The 16,696-nt window shown below is 53.6% G+C and overlaps 1 protein-coding gene across 1 annotated transcript; it reads left to right on the forward strand.

Moving 5' to 3' along the window:
* The first annotated feature begins 296 nt into the window (after window positions 1–296).
* On the forward strand, window positions 297–8,787 carry LOC147107957 (protein S100-A1-like). Its single transcript, XM_086004326.1, has 2 exons — window positions 297–478; window positions 8,481–8,787. Exons 1-2 carry the CDS (start codon window positions 338–340, stop codon window positions 8,640–8,642), a joined length of 303 nt encoding a protein of 100 aa, XP_085860452.1. The 5' UTR covers window positions 297–337; the 3' UTR covers window positions 8,643–8,787.
* The last annotated feature ends 7,909 nt before the right edge of the window (window positions 8,788–16,696 follow it).

Consider the following 16,696-nt stretch of genomic DNA (forward strand, 5'->3'; position numbering starts at 1 on the left):
TTTTGTTAAAGTGATGAATTGTATTATTGTTAACTATTTATTTCGATTTTAAGGAGTTTCTTGAGGGGTGAAGCTAACTGTAAAATGTTTCAGTGATGGATTGGACAGACTGTTCCAATGTTTAATGGCCAGCAGCAGACCCAGGTGTATCTGGGTTTAACCCGGTGTTGAACCTGGGTGGGGGTCAGTGCTACTCGGGGACCTGCTTTTAGGGGCAATCTTGTATTGTGTGTGGTTGAGAAATGTCTGTGGTTCTGAGGTCTAACTTTCTTTCACCCAAATTCTTTTTGTGCCAGTTCCCTCTCTACTCACAGCCACCCCCACTACCCACAGCAACATGCTCTCTCAACTAGAAGGTGCCATGGATGCGATTATCAAAGTTTTCTACAGATACTCTGGGAAAGAGGGAGACAAGTACACTCTGACCAAGGCTGAGCTCAAGGACCTGCTGAAGGGGGAACTTTCAGCATTCTTGAAGGTAAATTAGAAAGTGTTGTGTGAGGGGCTCAGCTTGGATTGCAATCACTGACTACCTGGTTGAATGAACAAATGTAAGAAGTCACACAACACCAGGTTATAGTCCAACAGCTTTATTTGAATCACAAGCTTTCGGAGCTCTGAAAGCTTGTGATTTCAAATAAAGCTGTTGGACTATAACCTGGTGTTGTGTGACTTCTTACATTTGTCCACCCCAGTCCAACACCGGCATCTCCACATCATGGTTGAATGAAGCCAGTGAAGAATGCTGGTGCGGAGAGACTCTGCATTCAGTGCTGAGCTTGGGGCTTCCTCTCACGGAAGGCGCTGTGACACTGGTGGGCACCCAGGGTTAGAGTGAGATCAAGGTAATTGTGACCTTTATTTTTTGTGCTCAGTGATGTTCTGTGGTGTGTGTGAGGCAGTCTTCAATTTTGTTGCTAGTTTCTGCCAGGTGAGCTCTGATTGGTGCAGAGCTGCCTAGGGAGACACCGATTCCATCCCCAGCTTTCACTCTGGGAGATGGCAGAGCAGCAGCAGCCGCAACCAGTTCACCTGGGGCAGTACTGGAAGAAGACGAACTCCCATTTCTCCAGCAACTTTCACCACCTCAGGACATCCCAAAGCGCTTCACAGCCAACGAGGTACTTTAAGTGTGGTCACTGTTGTAATGTAGGAAACGCGGCAGCCAATTTGCACACAGCAAGCTCCCACAAACAGCAATGTGATAATGACCAGATAATCTGTTTTTAGTGATGTAGATTGAGGGATAAATATTGGCCAGGACACCGGGGAGAACTCCCCCTGCTCCTCTTCGAAATAGTACCACGGGATCTTTTACATCCACCTGAGAGAGCAGACGCCACATCCGAAAGACGGTCCCTCCGACAGTGCGGCGCTCCCTCGGTACTGCCCCTCCGACAGTGCGGCGCTTCCCCGGTACTGCCCCTCCGACCATGCAGCATTCCCTCAGTACTGCCCCTCCGACAGTGCGGCGCTCCCTCGGTACTGCCCCTCCGACAGTGCGGCGCTCCCTCGGTACTGCCCCTCCGACAGTGCGGCGCTCCCTCGGTACTGCCCCTCCGACAGTGCGGCGCTCCCTCGGTACTGCCCCTCCGACAGTGCGGCGCTCCCTCGGTACTGCCCCTCCGACAGTGCAGCGCTCCCTCGGTACTGCCCCTCCGACAGTGCAGCGCTCCCTCGGTACTACACTGGGAGCGTCAGCCTGGATTTCTTTGCTCAAGTTGCTGGAGTGGGGGCTCGAACCCATGACCTTCTGACTCCGAGGCGACCCAAGCTGACATTTCCTGGCTGAGCATATCACTACTGAGCCACAGGAAATAGGCTAGACCAGGAATCTGATTTGGTGAGCTGGTGCCGGCTCCCGCTGTCCTATCAGGGAATCAATGGGACTAGGGATCTCACTCCCATGTCCTGTCAGGGAATCAGTGGGACTAGGGATCTCACTCCCATGTCCTGTCAGGGAATCAGTGGGACTAGGGATCTCACTCCCATGTCCTGTCAGGGAATCAGTGGGACTAGGGATCTCATAGGGGGTAAAAATCAGCTTCAACAGAGGCCTCAACCAATCACTGCCCTGCTGCTCAGCTGAGGCAAGCAGCAGGCAGTCAGACACTTTCTGAAATATTTCCGCTTCCCCTGCATCGCTGCACCGTCACGGGAAGGCTTTACACCGGCTGCTCACCTCAACACCACAGATACATTCTATACTGGGCAGAGGGAACGCAGAGTGAGGTTAGACTGGGTGGGATATTAAAGGGTGCGGGGAGTGAGGGGGAGAGTGGGATTAGACGGGGTGGGATATTAAAGGGTGCGGGGAGTGAGGGGGAGAGCGGGATTAGACTGGGTGGGATATTAAAGGGTGCGGGGAGTGAGGGGGAGAGTGGGATTAGACTGGGTGGGATATTAAAGGGTGCGGGGAGTGAGGGGGAGAGTGGGATTAGACTGGGTGGGATATTAAAGGGTGCGGGGAGTGAGGGGGAGAGCGGGATTAGACTGGGTGGGATATTAAAGGGTGCGGGGAGTGAGGGGGAGAGTGGGATTAGACTGGGTGGGATATTAAAGGGTGCGGGGAGTGAGGGGGAGAGTGGGATTAGACTGGGTGGGATATTAAAGGGTGCGGGGAGTGAGGGGGAGAGCGGGATTAGACGGGGTGGGATATTAAAGGGTGCGGGGAGTGAGGGGGAGATTGGGATTAGACTGGGTGGGATATTAAAGGGTGCGGGGAGTGAGGGGGAGAGTGGGATTAGACTGGGTGGGATATTAAAGGGTGCGGGGAGTGAGGGGGAGAGTGGGATTAGACTGGGTGGGATATTAAAGGGTGCGGGGAGTGAGGGGGAGAGCGGGATTAGACTGGGTGGGATATTAAAGGGTGCGGGGAGTGAGGGGGAGAGTGGGATTAGACTGGGTGGGATATTAAAGGGTGCGGGGAGTGAGGGGGAGAGTGGGATTAGACTGGGTGGGATATTAAAGGGTGTGGGGAGTGAGGGGGAGAGCGGGATTAGACTGGGTGGGATATTAAAGGGTGCGGGGAGTGAGGGGGAGAGTGGGATTAGACGGGGTGGGATATTAAAGGGTGCGGGGAGTGAGGGGGAGAGTGGGATTAGACTGGGTGGGATATTAAAGGGTGCGGGGAGTGAGGGGGGAGAGCGGGATTAGACTGGGTGGGATATTAAAGGGTGAGGGGAGAGTGGGATTAGACGGGGTGGGATATTAAAGGGTGAGGGGGAGAGTGGGATTAGACGGGGTGGGATATTAAAGGATACGGGGAGTGAGGGGAGAGTGGGATTCGCATGAGATACTCCATCTTCTCACTTGCTTCATCTAAAGTACCCTGGGGTTTCCCGCCCATTCCTGCTGTCACGGACTGAAACACTAAATGCCCCAAAACAGGGTCGAGGAGCAGAGGGATCTGGGGGTACAGATATACAGATCACTAAAAGTAGCAACACAGGTTAGTAAGGCCATAAAAACATCAAACAAAGCCCTGGGTTCATTTCTAGAGGGATAGAATTGAAAAGTGATGTTAAACTTGTATCGAACCTTGGTTAGACTGCACGGAGTACTGTGCACAGTTCTGGTCTCCATATTATAAAAAGGATATAGAGGCACTGGAGAAGATGCAAAAAAGATTTACACAGGAAAGATTGAACAGGCGGGGGCTCTTTTCTCTAGAAAGGAGAAGGCGGAGGGGCGACCTGATCGAGGTCTTTAAAATTATGAAGGGGTTCGATAGGGTCGACGTAGAGAAGATGTTTCCACTTGTGGGGGAGACCAGGACTAGGGGCCATCAATATAAGATCGTCACTAATAAATCCACTGGGGAATTCAGGAGAAACTTCTTTCCCCAGAGAGTGGTGAGAATGTGGAACTCGCTCCCACAAGGAGTGGTTGAGGTGAATAGCAGAGATACATTTAAGGGGAAGCTGGATAAACACATGAGGGAGAAAGGAATAGAAGGATATGGTGATGGGGTGAGATGAAAAGGGACGGGAGGAGGCTCGTGTGGAGCAGAAACACTGGCACGGAGCAGATGGGCCGAATGGCCTGTTTCTGGGCTGTAAATTCTATGTAAACAGTCACTGCGTCTGTTGCTGTCGATAAAGTCTCAGTAAAAGCATCAACTTTCAGAAATGTTTATTTTTCTGTAAAGAGAAAGTTTGAGGCTCAAATTCGAGGATAAATTACATCAACTGATTCTCTGTTTTCAAAAAGCAAGCTTTACATGATTGTAAATGTAGATTTTAGAGAGCGCAGTGCCCGATTTTAATCAAACCCGCCCATGTCTAACGCCCGATTTACTCCCGTGATTTGAGCAGCGGATCCCAGTGGGTCACAGGTCCCTCCCCTTCCCCGCTCACTCCCCCTACACCGGGGATTGTTCCCCCAAGTCTGTCTGCCCGAAACCCCGCTCCCGCCCACCAGCCTCCTCGTCATTCCCGCCGGGACCGGGCCATGAGTCCGCACTGGATCATCGGGAGTGAAAATGGGCCTCGGACTCACGCTGGCCCATCAGTGGGCTCTTTCCCCCCCACCCCCCCGAGCCTGTCCTGACCCGAGTTACAATCCGGGTTGGGTTGCCTGTATCCCCCACAATACTCTGAACGTTGTGGCATTGGACGTTCCCTGGATCGTTGCCCTGTTATTGGCCGCGAGCCCAGCCTGGGCCTCACTCTGATCTGATCGTTAGTGAATGAGTCCCGGGAGCAGAGAATCCCGCTCTGATCCCCCTCCCGGTCCGGGATGTGGTATTTGCGGGAGGGTGAGGGGGTGGGGGATGGGGTGGGAGGAGGGGGAGACCAGGGGGGAGGGGGAGACCAGGGGTGGGGGATGAGGGGGGGAGGGGGAGACCAGGGGTGGGGGATGTGGGGGGGAGGGGGAGACCAGGGGTGGGGGATGTGGGGGGGAGATCAGGAGTACGGGGGTGGGGGGTTGGGGGAGGGGGTGGGGGGTTGGGGATGCGGTGGGGGGAGGGGGAGACCAGGGGTGGGGGATGAGGGGGGGGGAGACCAGGGGTGGGGGATGAGGGGGGGGGGAGACCAGGGGTGGGGGATGAGATCAGGAGTACGGGGGTGGGGGGTTGGGGGAGGGGGATGCGGTGGGGGGAGGGGGATGAGGGGGGGGAGGGGGAGACCAGGGGTGGGGGATGAGGGGGGGAGGGGGAGACCAGGGGTGGGGGATGAGGGGGGGGAGATCAGGAGTACGGGGGTGGGGGGTTGGGGGAGGGGGATGCGGTGGGGGGAGGGGGAGACCAGGGGTGGGGGATGAGGGGGGGAGGGGGAGACCAGGGGAGGGGGATGAGGGGGGGAGGGGGAGACCAGGGGTGGGGGAGACCAGGGGAGGGGGATGAGGGGGGGAGGGGGAGACCAGGGGTGGGGGATGAGGGGGGGAGAGGGGGAGACCAGGGGTGGGGGATGAGGGGGGGAGAGGGGGAGACCAGGGGTGGGGGATGAGGGGGGGTGGGGGAGACCAGGGGAGGGGGATGAGGGGGGGAGGGGGAGACCAGGGGAGGGGGATGAGGGGGGGAGGGGGAGACCAGGGGTGGGGGATGAGGGGGGGAGAGGGGGAGACCAGGGGAGGGGGATGAGGGGGGGAGGGGGAGACCAGGGGTGGGGGAGTCCACGGGTGGGGGGATGGGGTGGGGGATGTGGGGGGCGAGGGGGGAGATCAGAGTCTCACATTTCACAAAGTCTGACTCATTCTTGCCGCGTTGACATGGAGACGGTTTGCAAGCAGCTGTTTGAAGTAATTGTCTTAATTGTGTTTCCACTTTGTCCCAATGGAAATCTCTCTCAGCGGAGGGTGAGAGGAAATAACCTCATTAATATGGGCTGGTGCAGACCAGGGATCCTTTCCACAGGGAGTAGGACCCCGCCTGACCCCCTGACCCCGGTCAGTGCTCAATGTATTTGCAGGATCTGTGCCCTGGGAGGGAAGGTCCTGATGTGTCGCCTGTGAAACATTCAGCACTAATCCCTCCAGTGACTGAAATACTTACGAACAGATATTGCTGAGCCTGTGCACAATGGTGTAAAGGACTAAATGCTGCAGAATGGAAGAGTCTGTTGACAATATTCGAGTCAGGGTCGGCGCTGGGTGCGACTGATGTTTACACCAATCGGGGGTTGGACTCAGTCCGAACATTCCTCATTGCTCAGTTCAGATCACGAGAGGGATTTACAGGTGAAAACTCCTCCAAAAATGTGAGCTAATTACTAGATGAGATTTTAATGAATGTTTGAGGTGACGAGCTGTCTAGCAGATGGGTTTAGGGTTCTCGTAAGAAGGAATCATCAACGGAAATTGCCAAATGTAGTTAGGAGGGGGGAGGGAGAGGGAAAGGGGGGAGAGAGGGGAAGAGAGAGGGAAGGGGAGAGGGAAAGGGGGGAGAGAGGGGGGATAGAGGGAAGAGAGAGGGAAGGGGAGGGGAGAGGGAAAGGGGGAGGGGAGAGGGAAAGGGGGGGGAGAGAGGGAAGGGAAGGGGAGGGGAGAGGGAAAGGGGGGAGAGAGGGAAGAGAGAGGGAAGGGGAGGGGGAGGGGAGAGAAGGAAGGGGGAGGGGAGAGAGGGAAGGGGGAGGGGAGAGAGGGGAGGGGATAGAGGGAAGAGAGAGGGGAGAGGGGGGAAGGGGAGAGGGGGGGAGGGGAGAGGGCGACTGACCTCTGGTGCTGCACACAATTGCCCATTGTCCATGTGTGAGCCCAGAGTGAACACTGAAGCGATATTTAACCGTGGATAGCATCGCAACCAAATCCAGTTCAATGTCTTCACTGACTATAGAAAGTACCCACTGCGACCCTGTGCTCCAAAACCAGGGCAAGGGTGCCGGGGCCTGGGGGGCAAAGGGCAGGGGTGGTCTGGCCCCCACGGTCCGTGCCCAAGGAACCCGTACCCCAGGCTTAAGCTGAGCCTGCGAGCGCCATTGATTGCACCGGGACTAGACTGGGGAGAGAGGTCGGAGCCAATCCATGTCCGGATTCACACTGGATGAGTTCGTCTCCCCAGCACCGGATCTGGAACAGGACGTGGAGCTAAAATATAAACCTGATTACACATAACAGGCTGCCGATTCCAGGGCATCCCATAACTGCAATAGGGCTCAGTCGGGTTAGACTTTCCCTCGCTACCCTTGTGTATATTTACTAAACAATCTCAGCATTAATTACAGCACCCTCCTCTAATCGGCATTCTCATTGCAGTTCTCATCCTCCAATTACCACAGCATGAATGTACCCACTGGTGCTAAACCTGTACGCAACAGATGAAGTGTCGGCCGGGGCTCAGTGGGCAGCACTCTCGCCTCTGAGTCACAAGGTTGTGAGTTTAAATCCCACTCCAGAGACCTGAGCACAAAATCCAGGCAAACACTCCCCAGTGCAGTACTGAGGGAGCGCCGCACTGTCGGAGGGGCAGTACTGAGGGTGCGCTGCACTGTCGGAGGGGCAGTACTGAGGGAGCGCGGCACTGTCGGAGGGGCAGTACTGAGGGAGCGCCGCACTGTCGGAGGGGCAGTACTGAGGGTGCGCTGCACTGTCGGAGGGGCAGTACTGAGGGAGCGCTGCACTGTCGGAGGGGCAGTACTGAGGGAGCGCCGCACTGTCGGAGGGGCAGTACTGAGGAAGCGCCGCACTGTCGGAGGGGCAGTACTGAGGGTGCGCTGCACTGTCGGAGGGGCAGTACTGAGGGTGCGCTGCACTGTCGGAGGGGCAGTACTGAGGAAGCGGTGCACTGTCGGAGGGGCAGTACTGAGGGGGCACCGCACTGTCGGAGGGGCAGTACTGAGGAAGCGCCGCACTGTCGGAGGGGCAGTACTGAGGGTGCGCTGCACTGTCGGAGGGGCAGTACTGAGGAAGCGGTGCACTGTCGGAGGGGCAGTACTGAGGGTGCGCTGCACTGTCGGAGGGGCAGTACTGAGGGAGCGCTGCACTGTCGGAGGGGCAGTACTGAGGAAGCGCCGCACTCTCAGGTGGACGTAAAAGATCCTGAAGAAGAGCCGCGGAGTTATTCCTGTGTCCAATATTTATCCCTCAACCAACATCATTAAAACAGATTATCTGGTCGTTATCACATTGCTGTTTGTGGGAGCTTGCGGTGCACAAATTGAATGCTGCCACGTTTCCCTACAACACTTCATTATTAAACAGTGACCACACTTCAAAAGTATTTCATTGGCTGTAAAGTGCTTTGGGACATCCTGAGGTGGTGCCAGGCGCTGTAGAAATGCAACTTCTTTCCTTTAACAGTTTAATTTGAACAGGAAATGTTTGTATCTGTGATTTTTACCAAACCAAGTAGCTAAATATTGCTGCTGAAGACAACCTTTGGGTTGTGCAGGATTCGCCACTGGTGTGATTCTATAGCGGAGGCAGCACCTTCGCAGGACCGTTAGCCTTGTGCAGCGATTTCCCTCCGACTGACCGCTGAATGGCAGAGAGTGAAGAATTTACCAGCTGTAGGTTTTATTTAACCTTATCTCTTCCTACAGTATCAGAAAGATCCCAATGCCGTGGACACCATCATGAGAGATTTGGATGTGAACTGTGACGGGCAGGTGGATTTCCAGGAGTTTGTTCACTTGGTGACGGCGCTCACCATCGCCTGCAATGAATTCTTTGTCGAGCTTCTGAAGAAGCAGGGGAAGTTGTGAAGAGTAAAGCGACAGGGCCAATCCTGGTCCGAGTGTGGGGCGTGCGGACAGTGAGCTCACAGCCCAGGCGCGATTCCTCACCTTAAACTCTCAAACTCTGGACATCGATCCTGCAGCTTCAATAAAGGGACCAAGCAGCCCGTGACCGCCGGCTTTCTCTGATTTAATTCCTTATTCCCGTGTTTTCTAATAGTTTGAAGTTCAGCAACAACACTTTGAATTTATACAGCGCCTTTAATGTAGTGAAACGTCCTGAGGTGCTTCACAGGAGCGTAAATGAGACACCGAGCCACAAAAGGAGATGTTAGGACGGGTGAGCAGTTGGTTTTAAGGAACATCTCACAGGAGGAGAGAGAGGCGGAGAGGTTTAGGGAGGGAATTCCAGAGCTCGGGGCCCAGGCAGCTGAAGGCACGGCTGCCAATGGTGGAGTGATGGAAATCGGGGATGCTCAAGAGGCCAGAATTGGAGAAGCGCAGAGATCTCGGGGCGGGGAGGGGGTGGGGGGCTGGAGGAGGTTACAGAGAGAGGGAGGGGGCTTGGGTGGGATGGCTGTCGGTGTAGGGACCAGGTGTTAGGGTTTGGATGATCAGCCATGATCTCGTTGAATGGCGGAGCAGGCTCGAAGGGCCGAATGGCCTACTCCTGCTCCTAGTTTCTATGTCTATGTTTCTATGGGGCGAGGCCATGGAGGCTTCAGTTTCTTATGACTACGGGTAAGTTTATGGTGAGCTACAGCCCCCTGCCCTGCCTGAAGAACGCACCAATCGCGGGGTCAGTATCGTGCTGGGGTGAGCCTGTCCCAGATTTGCCGAGAAACCCTTTGCAGCCGACACGCAGCCACTTCCATCCAGCCAGGCTTCATTTGATTCACACCTGCAGCATGAACTCACTGTCCACCATTACTCAGCCATCTCCCCTTCAATCCCTGCAGAACAAGGCCCTCCCATACTAACAAGGACCGGCTAATCACTCTGCACCCCCCCCTCACCCAAGAGAAATATATTTCACATTCTGGACTGTCGGCGAGTCTGACTTAAAAGGCCTCTGAGGTGGCAATGGCTCCTGGGGATGGAGTGGACCCACAGATTTAGCATTTTTAATATTCATTCTCAGGATGTGGAGCATCGCTGGCAAGGTGGGCTTTTATTGCCCCTCTCTAGTGGCCCTGAGAAAGTTTGATACAACTGAGCGTCTCGCTGGGTCACTTCAGAGGGCTTTTAAAAGTCAACCCCGTTGGTGTGGGACTGGAGTCACCTACAGGCCCAGAGCGGGTGAGGACGGCGGGTTTCCTTCCCGAAAGGACATTGTGAACCCGTTGGGTTTTCACGACAATCCGACAGATTCACGGCCACGTTTATTGATCCCAGCTTTTTATTTCCAGACTTTTAAAACTGAATTCAAATCTCAAGCAGCCCTGAGGAGATTTGAACTTGTTTCTGGATTCTTTGTCCAGGCCTCAGGATTGGCTGGTTCAGCAACATAACCACGACATCACCGTTCCCAGGTTTAATTAGAGAATATCCCCCAAACAAAAATATATTAATGACCTGGACTTGGGTGATGCAGATTCAATAGTAACTTTCAAAAGGGAATTGGAGAAATACTTGAAGGGGGAAAATGTGCCGGGCTGTGGGGAAAGAGCCGGGGGAGCGGGACTAAGTGGAGAGCTCGTTGAAAGAGCCGGCACAGGCACGATGGGCCGAATGGCCTGATTCTAAGCTGACTGGGGAAGGGGCCAGGAGCTGTGCGGAGACTGGGAGCTGTACAGACTCGGAGACGCCCTTTCTGCAGCCTGCAGTTTCTGGGAATGTTCGAAACACGGCAATTGTTATACCTGAGAAAAGCAAACAAGCTGAAACCTGTTGACAACCTGGTGGATTCCCGAATCCTGCTCCGGCAGTCTCAGTTCTTGCTCAAGATTCACTCGAATGATCTTGGGGGTTGAGCGAGAAAGTTAAATGTAGACGTGGAATGTTTAATCCACGTGGCACTCAGCTCCCGCATTCTCCAGCTGGTTTTTTTATTTCGTTTCTGGGATGTGGGCGTCGCTGGCAAGGCCGGCATTTATTGCCCATCCCTAGTTGCCCTTGAGAAGGTGGTGGTGAGCCGCCTTCTTGAACCGCTGCAGTCCGTGTGGTGAAGGTGCTCCCACAGTGCTGTTAGGAGGGAGTTCCAGGATTTTGACCCAGCGACAATGAAGGATCGGCGATATATTTCTAAGTCAGGATGGTGTGTGACTTGGAGGGGAACTTGGAGGTGGTGGTGTTCCCATGCGCCTGCTGCCCTTGTCCTTCTAGGTGGAAGAGGTCGTGGGTTTGGGAGGTGCTGCCGAAGAAGCCTTGGCGAGTTGCTGCAGTGCATCTTGTAGATGATCCACACTGCAGCCACGGTACGCCGGTGGTGGAGGGAGTGAATGTTTAACGTGGTGGATGGGGTGCCAATCAAGCGGCTGCTTTGTCCTGGATGGGTGTTTACAGTTAAACTCAAGAAAAGCGAAGGCTGAGGGACAAACTGATGAGGTCCTTAAAATTATGAAGGGGTTCGATAGGGTAGACGTAGAGAAGATGTTTCCACTTGTGGGGGAGATCAGAACTAGGGGCCATCAATATAAGATCGTCACTAATAAATCCAATGGGGAATTCAGGAGAAACTTCTTCACCCAGAGAGTGGTGAGAATGTGGAACTCGCTCCCACAGGGAGTGGTTGAGGTGAATAGCAGGGATACATTGAAGGGCAAGCTGGATAAACACACGAGGGAGAAAGGAATAGAAGGATATGGTGATGGGGTGAGATGAAGAGGGTGGGAGGAGGCTCGAGCGGAGCATAAACACCGGCACGGAGCAGTTGGGCCGAATGGCCTGTTTCTGTAAATACACAACATTGACCTTCGGGAGGAATACTGGAGGTGGTGACGGGAGTTGTGGGTATTGATCTGTTCCCCCCCTCAGTAAAGAGAAATATATTTCACATTCTGGACTGTCGGCAAGTCCGACTTAAAAGGCCTCTGAGGTGGCAATGGCTCCTGGGGATGGAGTGGACCCACAGATTTAGCATTTTTAATATTCATTCTCAGGATGTGGAGCATCGCTGGCAAGGTGGGCCTTTATTGCCCCTCTCTAGTGGCCCTGAGAAAGTTTGATACAACTGAGCGTCTCGCTGGGTCACTTCAGAGGGCTTTTAAAAGTCAACCCCGTTGGTGTGGGACTGGAGTCACCTACAGGCCCAGAGCGGGTGAGGACGGCGGGTTTCCTTCCCGAAAGGACATTGTGAACCCGTTGGGTTTTCACGACAATCCGACAGATTCACGGCCACGTTTACTGATCCCAGCTTTTTATTTCCAGACTTTTAAAACTGAATTCAAACTCTCAAGCAGCCCTGAGGAGATTTAAACTTGTTTTCTGGATTCTTTGTCCAGGCCTCAGGATTGGCTGGTTCAGCAACATAACCACGACATCACCGTTCCCAGGTTTAATTAGAGAATATCCCCCAAACAAAAATATATTAATGACCTGGACTTGGATGATGCAGATTCAATAGTAACTTTCAAAAGGGAATTGGAGAAATACTTGAAGGGGGAAAATGTGCCGGGCTGTGGGGAAAGAGCCGGGGGAGCGGGACTAAGTGGAGAGCTCGTTCAAAGAGCCGGCACAGGCACGATGGGCCGAATGGCCTGATTCTAAGCTGACTGGGGAAGGGGCCAGGAGCTGTGCGGAGACTGGGAGCTGTACAGACTCGGAGACGCCCTTTCTGCAGCCTGCAGTTTCTGGGAATGTTCGAAACACGGCAATTGTTATACCTGAGAAAAGCAAACAAGCTGAAACCTGTTGACAACCTGGTGGATTCCCGAATCCTGCTCCGGCAGTCTCAGTTCTTGCTCAAGATTCACTCGAATGATCTTGGGGGTTGAGCGAGGAAGTTAAATGTAGACGTGGAATGTTTAATCCACGTGGCACTCAGCTCCCGCATTCTCCAGCTGGTTTTTTTATTTCGTTCATGGGATCAGGGCGTCACTGGCAAGGCCAGCATTTATTGCCCATCCCTAGTTGCCCTTGAGAAGGTGGTGGTGAGCCGCCTTCTTGAACCGCTGCAGTCCGTGTGGTGAAGGTGCTCCCACAGTGCTGTTAGGAGGGAGTTCCAGGATTTTGACCCAGCGACGATGAAGGATCGGCCGATATATTTCTAAGTCAGGATGGTGTGTAACTTGGAGGGGAACTTGGAGGTGGTGGTGTTCACATGCGCCTGCTGCCCTTGTCCTTCTAGGTGGTAGAGGTCGCGGGTTTGGGAGGTGCTGCCGAAGAAGCCTTGGCGAGTTGCTGCAGTGCATCTTGTAGATGATCCACACTGCAGCCACGGTGCGCCGGTGGTGGAGGGAGTGAATGTTTAACGTGGTGGATGGGGTGCCAATCAAGCGGCTGCTTTGTCCTGGATGGGTGTTTACACTTAAACTCAAGAAAAGCGAAGGCTGAGGGACAAACTGATGAGGTCCTTAAAATTATGAAGGGGTTCGATGGGGTAGATGTAGAGAAGATGTTTCCACTTGTGGGGGAGACCAGAACTAGGGGCCATAAATATAAGATAGTCACTAATAAATCCAATAGGGAATTCAGGAGAAACTTCTTCACCCAGAGAGTGGTGAGAATGTGGAACTCGCTCCCACAGGGAGTGGTTGAGGTGAATAGCAGGGATACATTGAAGGGGAAGCTGGATAAACACACGAGGGAGAAAGGAATAGAAGGATATGCTGATGGGGTGAGATGAAGAGGGGTGGGAGGAGGCTCCTGTGGAGCAGAAACACCGGCACGGAGCAGTTGGGCCGAATGGCCTGTTTCTGTAAATACACAACATTGACCTTCGGGAGGAATACTGGAGGTGGTGACGGGAGTTGTGGGTATTGATCTGTTCCCCCCCTCAGTAAAGACAAATATATTTCACATTCTGGACTGTCGGCGAGTCCGACTTAAAAGGTCTCTGAGGTGGCAATGGCTCCTGGGGATGGAGTGGACCCACAGATTTAGCATTTTTAATATTCATTCTCAGGATGTGGAGCATCGCTGGCAAGGTGGGCTTTTATTGCCCCTCTCTAGTGGCCCTGAGAAAGTTTGATACAACTGAGCGTCTCGCTGGGTCACTTCAGAGGGCTTTTAAAAGTCAACCCCGTTGGTGTGGGACTGGAGTCACCTACAGGCCCAGAGCGGGTGAGGACGGCGGGTTTCCTTCCCGAAAGGACATTGTGAACCCGTTGGGTTTTCACGACAATCCGACAGATTCACGGCCACGTTTACTGATCCCAGCTTTTTATTTCCAGACTTTTAAAACTGAATTCAAATCTCAAGCAGCCCTGATGAGATTTAAACTTGTTTTCTGGATTCTTTGTCCAGGCCTCAGGATTGGCTGGTTCAGCAACATAACCACGACATCACCGTTCCCAGGTTTAATTAGAGAATATCCCCCAAACAAAAATATATTAATGACCTGGACTTGGATGATGCAGATTCAATAGTAACTTTCAAAAGGGAATTGGAGAAATACTTGAAGGGGGAAAATGTGCCGGGCTGTGGGGAAAGAGCCGGGGGAGCGGGACTAAGTGGAGAGCTCGTTCAAAGAGCCGGCACAGGCACGATGGGCCGAATGGCCTGATTCTAAGCTGACTGGGGAAGGGGCCAGGAGCTGTGCGGAGACTGGGAGCTGTACAGACTCGGAGACACACTTTCTGCAGCCTGCAGTTTCTGGGAATGTTCGAAACACGGCGATTGTTATACCTGAGAAAAGCAAACAAGCTGAAACCTGTTGACAACCTGGTGGATTCCCGAATCCTGCTCCGGCAGTCTCAGTTCTTGCTCAAGATTCACTCGAAGGATCTTGGGGGTTGAGCGAGAAAGTTAAATGTAGACGTGGAATGTTTAATCCACGTGGCACTCAGCTCCCGCATTCTCCAGCTGTTTTTTTTATTTCGTTCATGGGATCAGGGCGTCACTGGCAAGGCCAGCATTTATTGCCCATCCCTAGTTGCCCTTGAGAAGGTGGTGGTGAGCTGCCTTCTTGAACCGCTGCAGTCCGTGTGGTGAAGGTGCTCCCACAGTGCTGTTAGGAGGGAGTTCCAGGATTTTGACCCAGCGACAATGAAGGATCGGCGATATATTTCTAAGTCAGGATGGTGTGTGACTTGGAGGGGCACTTGGAGGTGGTGGTGTTCCCATGCGCCTGCTGCCCTTGTCCTTCTAGGTGGAAGAGGTCGTGGGTTTGGGAGGTGCTGCCGAAGAAGCCTTGGCGAGTTGCTGCAGTGCATCTTGTAGATGGTCCACGGTGCGCCGGTGGTGGAGGGAGTGAATGTTTAAGGTGGTGGATGGGGTGCCAATCGAGCGGCTGCTTTGTCCTGGATGGGTGTTTACACTTAAACTCAAGAAAAGCGAAGGCTGAGCGGCAAACTAGCGAGGTCCTTAAAATAATGAAAGGGTTTGATAGGGTAGATGTAGAGAAAATGTTTCCACTTGTGGTGGAGATCAGAACTAGGGGCCATCAATATAAGATCGTCACTAATAAATCCAATGGGGAATTCAGGAGAAACTTCTTTACCCAGAGAGTGGTGAGAATGTGGAACTCGCTGCCACAGGGAGTGGTTGAGGCGAATAGCAGAGATACATTGAAGGGGAAGCTGGATAAACACATGAGGGAGAAAGGAATAGAAGGATATGGTGATGGGGTGAGATGAAGAGGGGCGGGAGGAGGCTCGTGTGGAGCAGAAACACCGGCACGGAGCAGATGGACCAAATGGCCTGTTTCTGTAAATACACAACATTGACTTTCGGGAGGAATACTGGAGGTGGTGGCGGGAGTTGTGGGTATTGATCTGTCCCAACACACAGATTGAGAGGAGCCAGGGGCCTCTCCCATAAGAAGCACAGGGAACACACTGCTCCGGATCACTGCCCAGTGAGCCTGGGGTTAGAGAGAGGGGAAATCAGCCCGGGTTCCTGCTCCTGATCACTGCCCAGTGAGCCTGGGGTTAGAGAGAGGGGAAATCAGCCCGGGTTCCTGCTCCTGATCACTGTCCAGTGACCCCTGGGTTAGAGAGAGGGGAAATCAGCCAGGGTTCCTGCTCCTGATCACTGTCCAGTGACCCCTGGGTTAGAGAGAGAGGAAATCAGCCCGGGTTCCTGCTCCTGATCACTGTCCAGTGACCCCTGGGTTAGAGAGAGGGGAAATCAGCCAGGGTTCCTGCTCCTGATCACTGTCCAGTGACCCCTGGGTTAGAGAGAGGGGAAATCAGCCAGAGTTCCTGCTCCTGATCACTGTCCAATGACCCCTGGGTTAGAGAGAGGGGAAATCAGCCAGGGTTCCTGCTCCTGATCACTGTCCAGTGACCCCTGGGTTAGAGAGAGGGGAAATCAGCCAGAGTTCCTGCTCCTGATCACTGTCCAGTGACCCCTGGGTTAGAGAGAGGGGAAATCAGCCAGGGTTCCTGCTCCTGATCACTGCCCAGTGACCCCTGGGTTAGAGAGAGGGGAAATCAGCCAGGGTTCCTGCCCCTGATCACTGTCCTAAAGCGAGTGGTCTGGGGCAGGTGAAATGTTCTGTGGAACAGTCGCTTGCTGATCGGAAACATGGATCTTTTATCAGAATGAATGAGTTTAATTCAGTGCGTTTCTCCGAAGTTGCGACCATTGCTGCAGGTGAATCAGGCTCCACCTGCCCTGACCATGTTGTGAAGCTCAATCTCTTCTGGTAAACAGGTCTCCCACTCAGTGTTTGGATTATCCCGGAACAATAGATCTTTACACAAGTCTCATTAGCAGCTTTGCACCAAACGTGTTCACACATGCCAATTACTGGCCACTGAAGCAACCTCACACTGGGTGTGGATGGGAAACTGAGCCCAAAGTTCACCACCCACCATGGGATTGGGGAGACTCGGGGGCATCAGCACCGACTCCCGACAGGGTCACGCATTCAAAACCAGATGCGGAGGAATTCTGGTGGAGAATATTCCCCCAAAGGGGAACTGAGCGGAGTAAATGAGCAGGGATGGACATTGAGGCGGTCAGTGTTTATACCT

This window comes from Somniosus microcephalus, chromosome 13 (assembly GCF_052327205.1).
Source record: "Somniosus microcephalus isolate GS21.2 chromosome 13, FLI_Smic_1.0, whole genome shotgun sequence".
Taxonomy (NCBI): Eukaryota; Metazoa; Chordata; class Chondrichthyes; order Squaliformes; family Somniosidae; genus Somniosus; species Somniosus microcephalus.